Source organism: Parus major, chromosome Z (genome assembly GCF_001522545.3).
Source record: "Parus major isolate Abel chromosome Z, Parus_major1.1, whole genome shotgun sequence".
Taxonomy (NCBI): Eukaryota; Metazoa; Chordata; class Aves; order Passeriformes; family Paridae; genus Parus; species Parus major.
In genome coordinates, this window is record NC_031799.1 from 61,064,724 (window position 1) to 61,082,690 (window position 17,967).

Genomic DNA, 17,967 nt, shown 5'->3' on the forward strand with positions numbered 1-17,967 from the left:
TACTGGGCCATGAGCATCTATTGATAATGGGCTGTGAATGCCCATGATAGTGGCAGTGAATGTGCCCTGCTATTAAAGGTGAGTGAACTCTAGGGCCAGCTAATATATATATATTAGGGCCAGCTAATGGGAATATTCTGTGAATATCATATCCATGATCCCAAGCTGGAGTGGAATTGCCTTATGCTGCCATAAAGCACCACTTAGCCTCTGTATAAGTGAATGCACCGCAAGTTTGTCAGAACCCTCCTCACCAGCAGATGAAGGAAGAAGGATCTTTGCAGGACACCATAGATTCTTGGTGGTGATTGTGATTACCTTTCTTCCTTTCTGTAATTATTCACTTTTTCCTACTTTTCTATTTTCTTTCTTGCTCTTTCTTAGATAGTGAGTAAATGTGTATTGTCATTTTGGTTATCAACATTTGACACCCTTTGTGTCTTTCACTCTGGAGAGATTATATCTCAGTTATCACTCTGGGTATTCCACTCTGGTATATTCCACTCTTCCCTGCGTTCATAGTTAGGACACAATTCTAGACTGGGACAAATTCACTATTTAAGAAGACACCACACCTGTGAGCATGAATAATAACCTGCTCTTAAGTAGTGGAGTTGGACTAGGTATCTCCAGAGGTCCCTTCCAACCCTAAGAATTCTGTGATTCTGTGTGAATATTACAACAATCTGTTCTTCCTCAAACATTACACTGAGAGTTGATAAAAATAATTTTGAACCTTCTGTGACTTTTTGGCAGTACCACCTATGTAATGAATAGATTTTTTTTCATGGACTGCTGCAGTGCTAGAAGATAAATATAAAATTGGGGGAAAAATAATGCCAAGAGCTACAGTAATAATTCTAAAAAAATTAGATATTGCAAGCTTTCCAACATAAAGAGATAACACTGTAAGGAGAATTATGTAAATTATTTTTAAATTGAGATTTATTTTTTTTTACTGGTGCTCTTTATTTTCTCTTTCTCCCTATCACATTCCACAGTGCTTCCCAGCTTTTTTTTAAAAGTATGTTCCTTCCTGATCTCTCCTTCCCTGCACATTTGAATACTGTAAGAACAGCACTCCAGATAAAAGGCAGAAACATGGAGGCAATAGAGCCAGTTTATAGAGCAACATGCCATTCCACCAAAGGGCCATCTAGTGGAGAGAAACAAAAATTTTCCTTGCATTTTCCTTTTTGACTAATGTTAAACCTTTATGAGGTGTTTATTTCATATATACTCTAAGCAAATATCTTACTTGAAAAGGGTGAAAGCTTATTTGTTTATGGTGACAGATTCAGAAGCAAAAAGCCAACAATGCCAAATTTTGCTGTGCCTTTCCTGGCCTTATTTTGGAAGGAAACTCATAGAACTAAAGCACTCTAGGGTTAAGCACTGGGGTGATTAGAATACACACAATGAATGTGCTTTAGGTCAGTGTTTTAAATACCTGAAATTCTTCTTTCAGATGTGTACTAGTTTAGATTTTCCAATTTTTGTTTCCTGGCCAATGCATCAAATAATGTCATGGTTTTAGCTCTAACTAAAAATCATGAGAATACTTACTTATTTCTTGCTGTGAGATATGGACTAGGAGAAGGGCAAAACAGGCTTAAAACTTAAAAGGAATGAAGAAAGTTTATTAATAGAACTACAAGAATAAGAAACCAGAATAAAACCTCCAGAGACCTTTCCTCCACATCCCATCTATTTCCTTGCCCACAAAAACTGGTGGTTAAAGCAGTACTAACTATACAACAGTTTTATCTTAGTATTTGTAGAGAGAAGTTTTCTCTTGTCATTCCATGGAGAGTTCTCCACAAGAAACAGTTTTCTTGTGGCTCTTCATGCCCATGTTTTGCAGTTACCCATAAAAAACTCTGCCATCATGCCTGCTTCCCATTTTCACACCACTCAGAGGTGTGTCCATGGACCATGAACTCAAGGGATATTATTTTAAGAATAAGTTATTCAAAGGCAAAGGTTCTCTTCATCTATCTCTGTGATCATCTCTGAGAACAGAGGTTTTCTCCTTTCCTCCCTTGCGGCCAAGGGTCTTCATCAACTCTCACTTTTCTCTCTCTTTTCCAGCATCTCATGGGATCACAACTGCTCCACCATCTGCTTAGCTTCATCAATGGATACCTTTACTCAGATTTCACAGTTTGAATCATTCATTCCCCCCTATACTCTTTTCATAAATTAACTGTCCATCTCCATTTTACCATAAGAATATTTCAGCTTATTAAAGCATCTCCTCATTTTCCTTCCATCTAAGGCTTGATTCTTTCCTTCACTGACTTTGATGTTTTATGTTGTCTCTTTACATGTTGATCACTCTTGCTTTCCTCTCCGTGGAGAGGGGGATTAAATCTGCAGATCTCATTTGGATAGTGAAAGGGTTAAAATCTGGCCCAAGCCGTGACAGGTACTCATGGTGTTGGATTTCAGCTTGCTGGAAAGCAGCAGGATGGTTTTCAGCCTGGAGCTGTCTGTGCGGGCCATGGGGCCAGATGTCGGCAGCCGTGACCCGCCCCAGCCCAGGGACAGGTGCCACGGCAGAGCCCTGCCCCACCTGGGGCTGGAGAAAGCCCCTCAGTCTCCGTCCCCCGCCCGGGAGCTGCTGGAGTCCAGCTCAGCCCTCTCCCCTCCGCAGGGGGAGCGGGGGCCAGCTGGAGTCCTGTTACCTTTCCAGGCCGGAAACAAGGAGAGACAGAAGTTCCCGAGCTTAGGTTTAAAAGGTGATATTCACGAAAGTGGTCTTACTTTTCAGTGGTCCAAAATGCTGTCAGTTCTGAGAACTGGCCAGCTATTGGCTTGATCTCAAGCAAAGAAGCTCCCAGCTGCCTCTCTCAAAGCCTTCATTTCCGTGTTTTCTACTTCTTTTTCTTAAATGCCAAATCATCACATGAGGTCCTTTTCTTCACCCCTTTGACTATGCTTAAAGAAGGGAAGAGAGAATATCTTTCTTTACCTGAGTCAGAACAACACTGGAGCTTGACCAATTATTGATCGATCTCATTAATACGCCTTTTGTACCCAGCCATATCAATGTAATCCAGAAGAGGCTAACACAGAAATCTTGGTATATTGTGTATCATCTGTTTGCCATAGTAAATTTAGTCAGAATACAGTCCTGGTACTTATTACAAATAAATTTTGACCATGATTTTACAGTTGAGTTTGTAAATTCCAGTGATTCTAGTCTGTTTACCCTACACTGAATGCAAAATTGTGATTAATAAGGTGCTCGTTAATGCAGCTCTTCAGGTTCCGTTATACAAATGTGAGGGATGATAGGCACAAAAGTTAAATCTCAAGGGTCTAATAATCCTCAAAATGTAAAGAAAGAACCTGCTAGTTTTATTGGAAGAAGTTATTTTAAATAAGAACAACCTTGATATGCAAGAGCTTGGAAGAATGGTGGAGTAAAAACAAGACATACTAGTTAGTATAAAAATTCTGCATGCAGGTAGGGATGAAAGAAACAGAGAAACCAGAAAAGGAATGCTGAAAGACTGAATTTAGCAAAACATCTGAATCGTTGAGATAATCTATAATCGTTACTTATCTAAATCATACACACACACATTTTGTCCACTTGTTATCAATGAGATAATCAAAAATAATCATCAAAATAATACAGCACTCTGTTTTGAAAGTTAAAACTAGCCTTTAGTAACTTCCTATACATGTGTCACTTGATATACAGGAAATTGATATGCAGCAGTACTGCTGGAATTAGTCATCTAAAATTTCAGTTACAGTTCTGAAACACATTTTCTTGGATGAAGCAGAAGTAAAAGTTAATTTGATATTTCAGTGTTTGTAGAATGTAATTTTCATTTTCTCTTTGCAAATACTACAGTGTTAAATATGCTTTTGCACAACGGACAACACTGACTATTGAAGATTATCTCCACACTCGGCTAGGACACTCTGCTTCAAACTCTGCATTTAGATTGAGATTTACTGCCTTTGGAATTTTTCCAATACTGTATTAACAAGATATTGTGATCTTAGAACTCTTAATATATCATGCACCTAAACAAACAGCTCTGTTGTTTCTCTGCCAGACTCCCTGCTATTAACAACACCTTTAGATCAAACATAGAAAAAAATTTATTTTGTATTTCAAAATTCATGTGATCACACCTAATGTTTTTGGTTCACAGAAATCACAAGAGATTCCTTCCCCTGAAAATTTCCTTACTCAAACTAACATAGATAGCTTTGGTATGAAATTGCCTGGGCCTGGTCAAGCAGACTGCTGAGCAGAGGACTACAGAAATATCTTTACTGTTGGTATTTGCTGCTCAAACAGTGCTCCTTTGGAATAACCAATCCAAACTTTTTAATGTCTCTTTTAGATTTCAGTGATTTAACTCAATGGCTATGGGAAAAAACAAACAAAACCATTTTCCCAGGGACGCTATTTGTAAAGAGTAACTGCACAGAGATATAAAATTCCTAGTGACTACATGTTGCTTCCATATCCTGAGGTCAAGAGAGCCCAGATGACATACACCAGTTGATGAACAAACCTTAGAATCTTAAACGCTTGGTTGCTGGCAAGTGATCAATCATTAGGAATATGATCTGGAAAAGAAAAACATTATACCTTAGAACAGCTAAATCAGCAAGTGTAGATTATCTGAAATAGTTAATTCTAAATAGGAACTTACAGCAATGAAGATGAAAACAGTAGTATGTGAGATCTGCTTGGCATTCTTTGTATGATCTGAATGTTTAAAGTCATCTTGAAAGCACTTTAGGATTGAAAAGGATAGTTTAAAGAACCATGAATATTCAAAATCAAAGAGAACTGATCCATGATCATGATCACTTGCTCTGTTACTTTAGCTCAGAAGAAATCCTACCATGTCTAGAGCAGGAAGGATTACATGATGTTCTAAAGACAGTGGATATATAAATACTTCAAAACAGCAGGTACAGCTATCCAAGGAAGCTATCAAATTGCTAAGTTGAAGAAAGAAAGAAAACAAGCCATTCAAAACCACTCATTTTTTACATAATTCCCCTGGATAAATATTCAAACTCTTCTTTTGGAAAGTTACATAGTGTAGAAAAATAGTTTGGCATTTGAGGCAAAGCAATATAAACTGGAAGGAAACAGCAGCATCTAGAAAATAACCCTGCAAATATTCTGATGGTACAGTGGGCAAGGAACGAAGAATGAACCAAGAATTCTAGCATGTCTTTTAAGAAAATCTTGGGAACAACCTGAAAGTTCCATTTGGCTCCATTGAGCATATTCTTTCTATGCTTACTTCACTGAAGTCAGAAAAAAAACCCCAAAGTCAAACAAAATAAAAAAACCCAAACCATACCAACAAAAAAAACCAAACCAACAAAACAAAACCCCACAAAACCCCAAAAAAGCCCCCTAAAAATCCCCAACAGACATACAAAAAAAACATAAAAAGAAGAATAATAAACCAACCACAAACCAAACCCACCCTTTTAATTTGTTAGGAATTACTGAAATTTTGGAAAAGATCTAAATCTGAGCCATGTAGTAAAGATGGGGTGGGCGAATATTCAAAAATCACAACAAAAGGTAATTCGTAACAATCTTATTTTAATATCTGCCCACTACAATAGTATGTTCTACATTTTTTTAAAATATGCTTCAGCATGCTAATTTCTCAGAAGTAAAAATGCAAGTATTTATGTTGGACCATAGTAAATCATACTCTGACTGAAAGCTATGAAAGATGCTCGCATTCTGGTGATGTATTGCAGACTACAACATCAGAAAGCAAGAGAGTAACTCAAAGGCATTTATTTGCTCAAATGCCCAGAAAAACAAGCATTCATAGCTTGGGGAAAGACTTTGACTGTGCACTACATGCACGTATCCGCTACTTCACAATAAAAGGACGTAGAAAAAGCTACTAGCTTGTCTTCAGTCACTTAAAGTGAATTTCTTTCTAGAATTGAATAGTAAGACTTGCTGAGTTGAACTAATAGTGAATGGAGCTGCTTTAGAAGGAAAAAAGGAAAGCAAAATGTCATTACAATTAAATGCAAAATTCATATGATTACTGCAATGTTGGACTGACAGCTGAAAAAATAAATGGCAGGAAATACAAACATTTGTCATTCTTCAGGAATGACTAACTTGGCCACTGAGCGCTCATGACACAGGAAACATACTGGGTCACAGATGATACTATTTACACTAAATCTTGCAACTAAAGAAGGAAAAAAACCCAGCTGAGATAGGCCTAATATAATATAAAAAAAATAAGCATTCAACAGAATTTAACTGCTTTCCTGAAGAAACAAATAAGCAAAATACTTTAACCAGTAACCATGTGACATGTATTTCCCCAATTTACCTTTTTTTTCCCATCAACAAACTAGTACAGTGCCTATTAAAAAAACTTTAAAGTACCAAGATCAACAGATATACAAATGCCAGATGAGGAGGGCTGGGAAACCTGCAGCTGACACCAAACCAACAAATCGTGGCTGTTTAACAATTCAGAGTGGATATTGGACATTAAGCAAATGAATGAATGAGACAGACTCTAGATTAAGCAAAAAGGGGCACCAACAGCACTTAGACTGAAAAGCTGCTAAAGAGCTGGCATTCAACCCATGATGCATCCCTGCTCAAAGGGGATGCTTTTGAACACAGAATTATTTTCAGTAGAGAAAACAGGAAATTGTAAAGGGAATTGAAGACCCTCTCTCCCTTCCTAAATTCCCAATCCTTTTGCATCATTTTCACAACTGCCAGCAATCCATGTAGGATGGCATCAGCCTCAAAGATTTGCTGGCACAGGCTGTCCGCAGATGCAGAAGCACTGTGCCATCTCCTGCTTCTCCAGCTCCACTAGTGCTGCTCTGATGGCGGGTGTTGTATAGCACATCATCCCTAACAAGGTGCAGACTGTTTAGGATAGCCTGTTTTATTCACATCGGTTTTTTCAGCAGCGAGGACAAATTAACCCTCCATACTTAAAAAGCTTGCTTCTTCCCAAATTTTAAGCTCATTGCTTGTTTTTGTGATACTCAGAAAAGCAACAACCACCAGCCATAATGAAATAATTCAATGACAGCTCTCTTCTTCAACTTTCAGTAGTCTTTGTATTATTTATTGCTTAGTAAATAAAGTTGAAATGCTTTTCAGCCTTGGTTGCAAACTCAGTACCCAGTTGCAGTCCAACAACAGCAGGGAATGAAACTGCCAATGTTTTTTTTTTTTTTTCTCCTTTGTGACTGCTTTCCATAGATTTCATTACTTCTCCTAGATCTGCACTTTGTCATAACTGGGGCACAGCAGTACTAAGTAAACAGTAAACTAAGTAAAGGGAGAAGAGATTTTTATCACAGAAACAACTGGCTAGGAGGTGATACTATATTCAAGCTTTTCCCAGAGAAAACATGGAGGAGAGCAGATGACATTCTTCTAGAAAGCTGTTCCACTCTGACAGTTTGGGATTAAACATACAGACACCTAAGGTGTTTAGACTTCATGGCACAACAATTATCTGAGAGACTGTAATAAGCAACTCCACTACATTAAAACATCTTTTTGAAAAGTGGCAGTTTTGTGTGATACTTAAAAATAGCCTCTGCTATTTTAGCACAGTTCTTTGCTATCAAACGGAAGGATGGCTCACACACAGCACGGGTTGGATGTCTGCTTGTGCAGAAACAGAGCAGTCAAGAGAAATGAGCATGGTAAGGTCAAACCAAAGTATTTCTCAGGCTTTCAGAGAATGGTGGGGCAGGAGTTTCCACAGCTGTTTGTTCCAAGTTACTCTCAACGCCTTTTCATTCCCTGAGACTGCCCACTTACATTGGACCTACATAACCTTCAAGAACTCACACTACTGATAGTGTTTAAACTATTTCCCCCCCATGTTCCTTCAGAGTTTTTAGGCAAACACCATCCAGTCCTGATAATCTGTTATTAATAATTTTGTTATTAATATTTTTCTGTAACTTCTTTTACCAAAACTTGATTTGAAGCAGACAAACCCTATGGAAACTTCACCAAGGTCTTTCATAATGAATACACATGCAAGAGATTATGATTACATCTTAAATCCAAGGCCCGTGGGTCCTTGAGTTCCTAGTATTATGCACTGAAATTGAAATTTGCGAATTAGTTACTACAAAGTTCTTCAAACTTTTTAGAATTTTAAAGCAATAAAATCAACAATAAGAAGGCAAATGATAATTTACATTGTGCTTAAAATAAAGGTTAGGCTGCTGCTAAAAGAAAAAGGATATCAAAATAACTATGCAAGGAGAAAGAAGTAAAAGAGCATATTATATATATACACTGAAAGATATTAACTGTAGAGATTAATTGAGATGATGTTTAATGTGTTTATAAATCTAGACCAAAAAGAAGGAAGGTTGAGATGCTCAGTTTGGAGGTAATAGAATTACTTAAAGATGTGACATGAAACTTCTGAGGAATATAGTGAAGTTAATTGAATTACTAACACTAGCAGTTTACTTAGTGCAATTGTAAAAGCCTAATAATTTCAGCTACTGTACAGAATCTAAATTAAAAAATAAAAATAAAAAAACAGATTCAGAAAAGCAGACATGATATTTGAAATAATGTAAATTATGTGAGGTAAATTAAGATGATGAGCAACAAAAAGTACTAGGACATCTTAATTTACACAGAAGATGAATTAATATAATCAAGATACTCAAAGTAATGAATGGTTTAGAGAGTAAATTGAGACTCTTAATTACTCTCATAAAACTGTAGAGAGAAATATTCCAAGAACCTGAAAGGCAGAAATAAAGCTAATAAAAATATTTTTTTTTTTTTTCCATTCAATGGAAAATTCACCAGTGGACCTTGCTGACAAAGCAGCATTAATATGAAGAACTCAGTAAAACTAACAGAAGAATTAAATACATATACTATCATTTTCTTAGTAGGTAGGACAGCTATCCATCATTTCACACAAGAATATGACATCTTCAAAATATCTGTTGGAACTCAGACACAAGTTTGAGTCAGAATACAGAGCAAAATTTACTATGAAAATTAAGTATAGACATGACCTTAATGGTCCCTTCTAAACATTCTATATGATTCTATGAGCTGAAACATTTCCTATTTACTATTTGAGGCAGTTGCATATTTGTTAAAACATTTCAAGGAGTAGTAGGAGAACAAGAACTCAGTAAACAGAATCATGGAACTTCTGACTTTTTAGCCTAGACTAAAGGTACTGAGAAGTACTGTCCACACTTTCTATAAAGGATTTTAAAGATATAAAAACACCTCAACCATATAGTAAAAATAAACTTTCTACAAACTTTCTGAAAAAGCAGGGCCACAAAAGTGTTTTCCAGTGACAGCACTGTTTTCTTTTAAAAGTAAAAAACGTTGCAAATATACTTTTGGGTAACCATTCCCATCCTAGATGAACAAATACGTAATTTTAATGTGTAATTTTTTTCTGGTTATGAGAACTGGGAATAAGAGAATGGCTGGCATGCCCATGGTTGCAACACTAATCACTTGCACCAACCCTGATGTCTTAAGACCTATTTTATGTTTCCTTCAGGTGAACTTTGCCAATCCACACTTTGAAATAGATTCATTTTTACAACACAGTTGTATAATAGCATGTGCAAACCAAACATGTAAGAGGAGCTCTGGTGTTCTCAGGGAAAAGAGGAAATCTGAATACCTAAATATCTTCAACCCTACCTGAAACTGAAAATCACATGAGAACCTTTGTTTTACATGTCAAAATACATGCAGGGGTGGTGGTGGTATGGGTGTGTTTGGGCTTGCTTACTTTTTAGTAGAAATCTTAAGCTAACCACTAGTCAGTACCTCTGTACTGTGCAGTAATTTCTTCCTCCTCCTGAGATATTAGGCTTCACCCTTACTCAGACTCCAAGCTCTGTAAAAGCTGGCATTCCTGAGCACACAGCTCCCAAAGGGCACCCTACTGCACTAGCTTGGCCCCAAAATCTCACCACCTTTGTTTTGACTTTAATGCTCTCAATTCCTCTGCAGCTGAAAATACTAATGAGGTGGAAAATATTAATATAGTGCTGCAAGGGAGAAAAGCAAGAGAATTCACTAACAAGCGTTACTCAAAACCAGTGGAGCACAGATGTGTATGCAAAGCATTTCCCTCCAATATCTGGAAGACACCCCTTTTGCATTATGATAACACAAAGGGAATGTAGGGAAAATACTGTGACTCCTGGAGATAGCATAACCTGACTGGGCATCCTTCCAGGGCTGTCTTTGAGACTGCCCCCCAGAACAGAGAGATGGCTAAGGCTCTTTATTAGTAGCCCTATTGACATTAATATGTAATATTATTAATATTGATGTTAATATTAATAAATAATTACCATCATTAAGAGGTTTTTTTGTTGTTTGCCATAGGAAGGGAAGGGGGCACCTGTCAGAGCAGAGCCTGCTGGGTCCCAGCATCCCCAGAGGACGAGTCTATCTTGAAACAGGGGGCAGAAAAACAATTATCTACTCCAGATAATTCTGATTTCAGCGTCAGAAGGGTTGAGATGTGATCAGTGGTGAAAGACTATTAACTGCAACACCTTTTTGCATGGCCATGTGGTTCCAACTCTTTTTATATCCTATTTACATTGTATAAATCCCCTGGCTGGTTCCAGAGTTGCACTGAGCTTTCCCCTCCTCACCATGTCTAATCTTAGGGAGCAAAACAGAAGGTTTGTTTTTTGCATCATTGTGTTTAAATCTCATCCACACCACATTCAATTTTCCTTACAGATACTACTTTCAACCAATATTTTAAAAACCTCAGCCACCACTGAAGAGGTTTAAATAAGCACCTCAACATGTAAAACAACTAAATGCTGCAAAGGATATGTAGTTTATGGTGGAGATAATTTAGTGTATATAACCAGAGTTTCAATTTTCTCCTAGAACATAAGAATAGGACAAATTATCTGTGGGAAAAGGGGCAGAAATAGAAGAAAACAAAGCTTTCCTAATCACAAATACTTTTCAGTGTCCTAAGAACAGGTAAGTGTCTAGTATATCACACTTTATAACCTTGTATCAGAGCTCTGGCTATGCTCCTGCCTTGTGTCCTTACATGTTTTTTTTGGGATACAACTCTGAACAGTGATACTGAGAGTGACCTGAAGGAAAGCATAGTGCCTGGGAGTTATCAACATCTCCAAAGGGAAAGAACAACACTTCCAACAGTGTTGGTGTGCTCCCTGTCCTTGATTAACCCCTCTCTACCTATGATGGGAAAAGCAAAGCAGGATATAATAACAGCATGATCGTAACAGTGTTCTGCTAAAACTGAAGTTTCATCCTTGATGAATTACATCCTTTTTGACTCTCTGGAAGCCATTACAGACATCATCCTTACAAATTACCTTATTCAAAATGTTAAGGAACATTGAAATAAGAATATGATGTAGGTTGTCATTGACTGCAAATTCTTTTATTTTAGTGTTTCTTAAAAGGTAATGCTATTTTTTCTGGATGCTTTTCATGTTCAGATTATGAAAAATTAATTACTTCAACTGTACACAATTATTCTCAACATTTTATAAGTACTCTGATTTGGTAATCCAGAAAAAAATGTTGTTTCATTCTACATACCTCATCAAACCTTGTCTATTCTACTTTTCCTTGCACTGTAATGCTGACCTGCTTTCAAAAGCCAATGGTATTTTTATGAACTCAATAGATAGTTTTATCTGCAGTGACACCTTAGGTCCTAATCAGAACATTAATTTTGAATTACAAAATTTGCTGAACTTTCCCTATATTACTGCCCCAGCAGGCTCCCAAGGAGGGGTTGTGCTCTGTCAAATCTGTCAAAGCATCTTTGACCAGATTCAAAGATGCTTTGACAAACAGCTATGTTACTAAGGTGTTCCCCACCAAATTCTTTTGGAGAGTTTCAACACTGTGAAGTGCCGCTTTTCCATCTGCTAGTTTTTGATTGGGCCTTTTTGGAATTATGGTAGCACCAGAAAGTCTAACTGACATCAGAGGAAAACACAGACCAAACTGCTGTGGTTTCCTTTCAAAAGCATCCATTCTCAAAATCAAAGAAACAAACTCCAATGTTCAATAAACAGACAACATTTCACTGGGGGAAAAAAAAAATCTTTAGCACTTTCAGGGAATGACATTTCTGTATTTATGCATTAAGCCATCAAAATTCAGCATGAAGTTTTTCTTTCTAAAAATATCAAGATGTTAAAATACATTTTCTCCTGAATCAATATATCCTGAGGTAGATAAGTGAAAAGGATTACACAATGTAAGACCTGATTGAAACAATTATTTAGTAACAAACTGACTCTTGGTCTATAACATTATGTAATGTAATTTCTGATAATGCAGCTTCAAGCATTCCCTGAACAGACTATAAAATCTAAATCTTTAATAGACTATACAGAAACCACAACTATTACTATGCAAACCATCCTTCTATCAAAATGCAGGGGTTTGTATTATACTTCAGAAAAATAGCTGAGTAAACTGTTTCTTGGTCTTTACTATATGTTGTGTATTGATCTAAAATATTCAGGCAGCATTTGTTTCTTGAGAGTGGGAAGGAAAGCAGTCCTATGAGTACAAAAAATACAAAAGAAGACGCTTTGGTGTACATGAACATATGCACAGATTTCAAATTCTCTGCAAATTAAAAAAAGAAATCCAACTACAAATTAGCAGTAGAGAAGGCATTACAAAGACTTTACATCTACTCTTCTCCTGTTGGTATTTAAATTTTTAATCAAACAGTAAATAAAGGTCAACAAATGGCTTCTCTATAGTTAATTTCAAATTATAGCTGATACTATGCATTAAAGGCATAGCAAGGCACTGGCTAATATGTTGAGGGTAGGAGGAATTGTACCATTCTTTTGTGTAAAATACTAAAAAGCACATCTGCTGAGCAATTGATCTTAAATTACTATTTTTGATTGCAAGAAAGCTTCAGATTAGCAATGCTGTTCTGACTTATTCACTCTACCAAAGACTAACTGAAAGCAGTACTTTTTCAATAGAATTCTTTTCTTTCAGACCTCTCTGCTACTCGGGCATTAAAGTATCAATGACATCACATAAAGGAGTGGCATCCATTTTGTTTTTCTAAAGCTGTTAGCCTTTAGAACAAAAACAGTTTGCTAGGATAAAATCTGTTTTCCCTATCCTGGACTTAGTTCCTTTAGTACCTGAGCTGGCCAAGAAAATATAAAAAAAGGAGGAAATAGGAGAAAGAGAAATAAAAAAGAAACAATACTTAAATATTTATTAGTAATTTTTCTCATATATTTTTGATACATATTAAAATAATCCATATACATTTCTCAGCTCAATTACTTAAAAATAACTTATCTGCAGAATCAAGCAAATCTGTGAGCTATGGAAGTTTATTTTTCCATGTGCTATCTTGAGATAAGCAGGTCTGTAATATTATATTTCCACTGACATAATTGTGCGTGAATTCTGATCTGATTTAGTATTACATGGTGCAAAAGGTGACACATTTTCTTTAATACAGCCCATTAGAAAAGGAAAGGAATTGCCAGTGTATGAAATCTAAAGAGTTTGATTGAAAGACTCTGGGACTTGGGGGTCAACTCAGTGGAAAAGTAACTTGCTCAACTACCCTAGGCACTAAGCACTGTGACAAGCAAACTTAATACCCCAGTGCATTTACTGAGACAATCAATAAAAACACTGCACTATCAGACTGCTACAGCTGTACATTAACCTACCATATTACCTCAACTGCTCCTGAACCAGCCAAACATGCATTTGCTGATCATGCAGATAACACAGATACCTCCCTGGTCCTTAAGTCACATTTAATACCAAGTCAGAGTGCTAAAACAACCATTTATTGCTTTTCCATATGCCATAAATTCTAATTTTCAAGTCTATCTAAATTGTACACTGAAGACTACATTCAAAGAACTACTGAGATGGTGAAGCTAACTGCTCTGGAATTAAGGTAAATTCTGTACATTCCAGTTTGGATCCTCAACTCACACCTGTTACCCCAGCACACCTGCACCTGGGACTTTGTGGCCTCTCCCTGCATCCTTGCCATTTCTGCTCCCTAAGTTGTGTACCATTATTTTTATATCTTATTTCTGCTACTCCTTCTCCCTGTTCCAGCCCTAGTTCCCACAGACTCAGCTCAGAGCTGCTACAACAGAGTTCATGGGTGGGCATCGGTACTCTTGCATGTAGCTCAACAGGGAAGTCAGTAAATCCATTAAAAAACCATTGTCCTCCTTGGCACTTGGTCCCAGTGCTTGGCCTCTCATGAGTCCAGGCAGGAGCAGCCTGGACACACTTCTTACTTGTGGAACTTTTCTAGTAGTTATCAGTAAATGCATAGAATTCCTATCACAGAACAAAATGTAAACAGAACAAAGTGGTTGTATTCACTATTTGTCCAAAAGTTTCATGCTAAATTTGCCTTTTAATCTGCCAGCAGACTACACTTGCATAGAGGCAGACTGCTCTGTAGCATGCTGTGATGTATCCTACACACTGCTACACAATACCACCTTTTTAATTCCATACCATTTTGCTCTAGGATGAGCTTTGTTCTTAAATGCTTTGGGCATGGGTGCTTCTTTCATTTTGTCAGGATCTTATTTTGCCTAGGTGATCTGTCCTGCAACTTCATCACTGATCCACACATCATCATTAAGTAAAAAATACAGAATTTCCCACCGACACACAGATATTTCAAATTGTAAACAAAATGAATGTTTTATGTTGTTTGCAAAATCTTGCAGTTTATTTTCCCGTATTCCTGTTTTTCCTCCATCAAGTACAGCAAAGCCTGACCAACCGTCCTGGCAGATTTTCATAGCTGAGATTGCAATTTTCCTCAGAAGCCTGTCTGTGAAGTCAAAGACAAACACCTAGGTTAAGCTGTGGATTTTCAGCTGTATTGTGGTGTGAGCCTCAGCATCAAACCTCAGTTGAAAACCCAGACTACAATACAGCATCCATTTTTCACTCAGTCATGTTGCTGAGCACCCTCTTCTCTCACAGCATCACCTCTGCCACTCATTCATTCTTATTCACACACTGTGTCAGCCACTGGCTCTACTGGGAACTGGCTTCATGCAGTACTTAGTTCATGCTAGCACATCTCAACCATCACTTTTCTCTACAAGGCTTCCAAAGCTGTATCTTTCTGTAATGTATTTGCATGGCCAGATTTTGGAAGGGGGTGGGCAACAGAGCTGGCCTCTATGAGAAGCTGCTGGAAGCTCCTCCTGTGTCTGGCAGAGACAATGCCAGCCAGGATGGACCCACAACTGGCCATGGCTGAGCCCACCAGCAGTGACAGTAATGCCTCTGTGATAACATATTTAAGAAGGAAATAAAAAAAGATATTGCACAGATATTACTGTGGCCAGGGGAAAATGAAGTGAAAATATGTGAGAGGAACAGCTCTGCAGACACCAAAGTCAGTGGAGAAGGAGGAGAAGTGCTCCAGTTGCCAGAGCTGAGATTTCTCTGTAGCCCCAGATGAAGACCATGGTGAAGCAGCTGTGCTGCTGCATCCCATGCAGATCCATGGGGATGCCACACCTGCAGCCTGGGAAGGAGATCCAGGCTGGAAAGGGTAGATGCCTGAGAGGAGGCTGTGACCCTGTGAGAAACCCATGGTGGAGCATGGCAGGGACCTGCAGACTTGTGAAAAGAGGAGACCTTGCTGAAGCAGGCTTCCTTGTAGGACTTGTTAACCCTGCAGGAGACCCACGCTGGAGCAGCCAAGCTTGAAGGACTATACTCTGCAGAAGAGTGACCCACATTGCAGCAGTTTGTGGAGAAGTGTTACTCATGGGATGGACTCAGGATAGAGAAATCTGTTGAGGACTTTTCCCTGTGGCAGGGACCTCATGCTGAAGCAGGGCAAGGACTCTCTTTCCTGAGAGCAGTGGCAGGAACAACCTGTGATACACTGACTGTAACCCCCATTCCCCATCACCCTGCACTGTTAAAGCAAGAGAAGTGGGAGTAGTTTTAAGGTTTATTATACTTCTCATTATCCTGCTCTGATTTTGTTAGTAAAAAATTACATTAATATCCCCAAGTTGAGTCTCTTTTTCCTGTGCTAGTAATTGGTGAGTGATCTCTCCCTGTCCTTATCTTAACCCATGAACCCTTTGTTATATTTTCTCTCCCCTGTCCAACTGCAGAGAGGAGTGATAGAACATCTTTGGTGAGTGCCTGGCATCCAGCCACAGTCAACCCACATTACACATTATCATCTTTGCTTCCTGGACCCAGAGGAAGATCTGTTGTGTGTTATGGGCTCTACACTTTGCTATAGAAAATGCTCGAAAGGCATCTCTCCAAAGGTGTTTGGGGCTGTTCTTTGGAAAGTTAAAAAAATGGTGTTATGAATAAACCTGAAGAAACATTCTGGTGACTGGCAAGTCAGTGACTACATGGCTTGCTTAGAACTGTAAGTGGTTCATGGCAGTAGTTTAAACAGAACTCAGATCTCACGATTCTGTGTGAAACTACTTCAATGAAATTCTGTTTGAGAATAAAGAATTGTGATGGTCCATTCACCTGTTTTGAAACCACATGGAGCTAAGGTATAAACCAACCTGCGCATGTAGAAAGGCTTCAAAGCAAAACCATCAGTAGAGGGCTTTGGTTGTTTCCTTTCGCATTCATTTTTTCTCTCCCAAGTCATGGAGAAGACCATATAGATGTTTTTGACTGAACACTAAAGTTACTTTTTGAGGACCTAGGTGAAAATAGCCCTTTGCTTGGCCTAAAAGAATTTAAATCTGCTTAGTTACATTAAGAAATAATATGAAGTGTAGAGGAAAAAGTATGCCATATCCTGTAATAGCTAACATAATTTAGACATATTCTTTACTTGATTTAGCAATTTACTGAATGATACTTGAATTGCTTCATAAGGAACATCACCCACATTATATTGGTCACAGGTGAATAGCACCATGTACAAGGGTAAATGTAATTCATTCAACAGTTTATAGACTGTCCTGTGGTAAGCCATAATGTTATTACATTCCACATCCTTCTGTGTCCAAAGCTTGTTCCTGTATGTTTAAGACTCCACAAACAAGAACCTTGTGTGTAGGGGGTTCTTTAAGGGACTTTCTTAAAACCAGCCCTCCCAGGCAGCTTCCTGCCCTTTGCTGTGTGCTGTTTGCTTGGCTGGCTGGTTGTTCTTTGCTTAGGCAGAGGTTTTGTTCCCCTTTTTGGGTTCTCTTTTTGTTTTGTTTTTTTTTTCTTTTTTCTCATCTCGAATAGGCTGCCTTGGGGCGATTTCCACAGGCGCCCACATGTTGTTGCTAAGAGGGGCAGCCCCCGCTGCAGTGCAAGCCGCTCCCAATGCACTGACGGTGTCCAGCCCCGGACAGCAAGCCACGAGTCACCACAGCCCAGGCCAGCCGCTTTGTTTTGCCTTTCTTGACGTCTCCTGCCACAAGGAAGGTCAAGTTCCCTCTTCGAGTTCTAGCCCCTTCATCCAGAGAATATCAGCCCGGTCTCCAGCTGTCGGGGAGATGAGCAGAGCGGGTAGGGGCAGAAGGAAAACTGACACCACCTGTCCCTTTGTCCTTTGACCCACACACTTCGAGCCAAGCACCAGGTTGGAGGGGAGGGATGCCCCCAGCATTTTTGGGCCTATCTTTGTTCTTTAGATACAGCCATTTCAGTGTTACTTTTTGCCTGTTGCTGTTACGGTTTGTTGTAGATGAGCAGTGTGATGGTTTGGCTCTCACAATTAAGGGATGAATATTATGCATAAGTTAAGAGAGGTTTTATTGATGTATAGATACATCACTGTGACATGTTCTCCCCATAGTCCTCTTTCCCTTCCCCGTATTGCTGTCACCCGCAGCCCTGGCAGCCGGGGCAGCCGGAGCGGGCAGACTCGTTCCTGGGAGGCGGCAACA

General features: G+C 38.5%; 1 protein-coding gene across 3 annotated transcripts in view; it reads right to left on the minus strand.

Annotated features, from left to right (window-relative positions):
• MCTP1 (multiple C2 and transmembrane domain containing 1) overlaps nucleotides 1-17,967 on the minus strand; it is a 216,858-nt gene that overhangs the window by 16,532 nt on the left and 182,359 nt on the right. The window contains exons 18-19 of one of the 3 annotated variants that reach the window (XM_033520479.1): nucleotides 4,545-4,599; nucleotides 2,044-2,940 (exon numbers count right to left, since the gene is read on the minus strand). The exons of the other annotated variants lie outside the window; for them this stretch is intronic. Coding sequence (XP_033376370.1) covers nucleotides 4,546-4,599 — 54 coding nt within the window. The 3' untranslated portion in view covers nucleotides 2,044-2,940; nucleotide 4,545. Of the gene's footprint in view, nucleotides 1-2,043; nucleotides 2,941-4,544; nucleotides 4,600-17,967 lie in introns of those variants that run through there. 3 annotated transcript variants of the gene reach the window in all.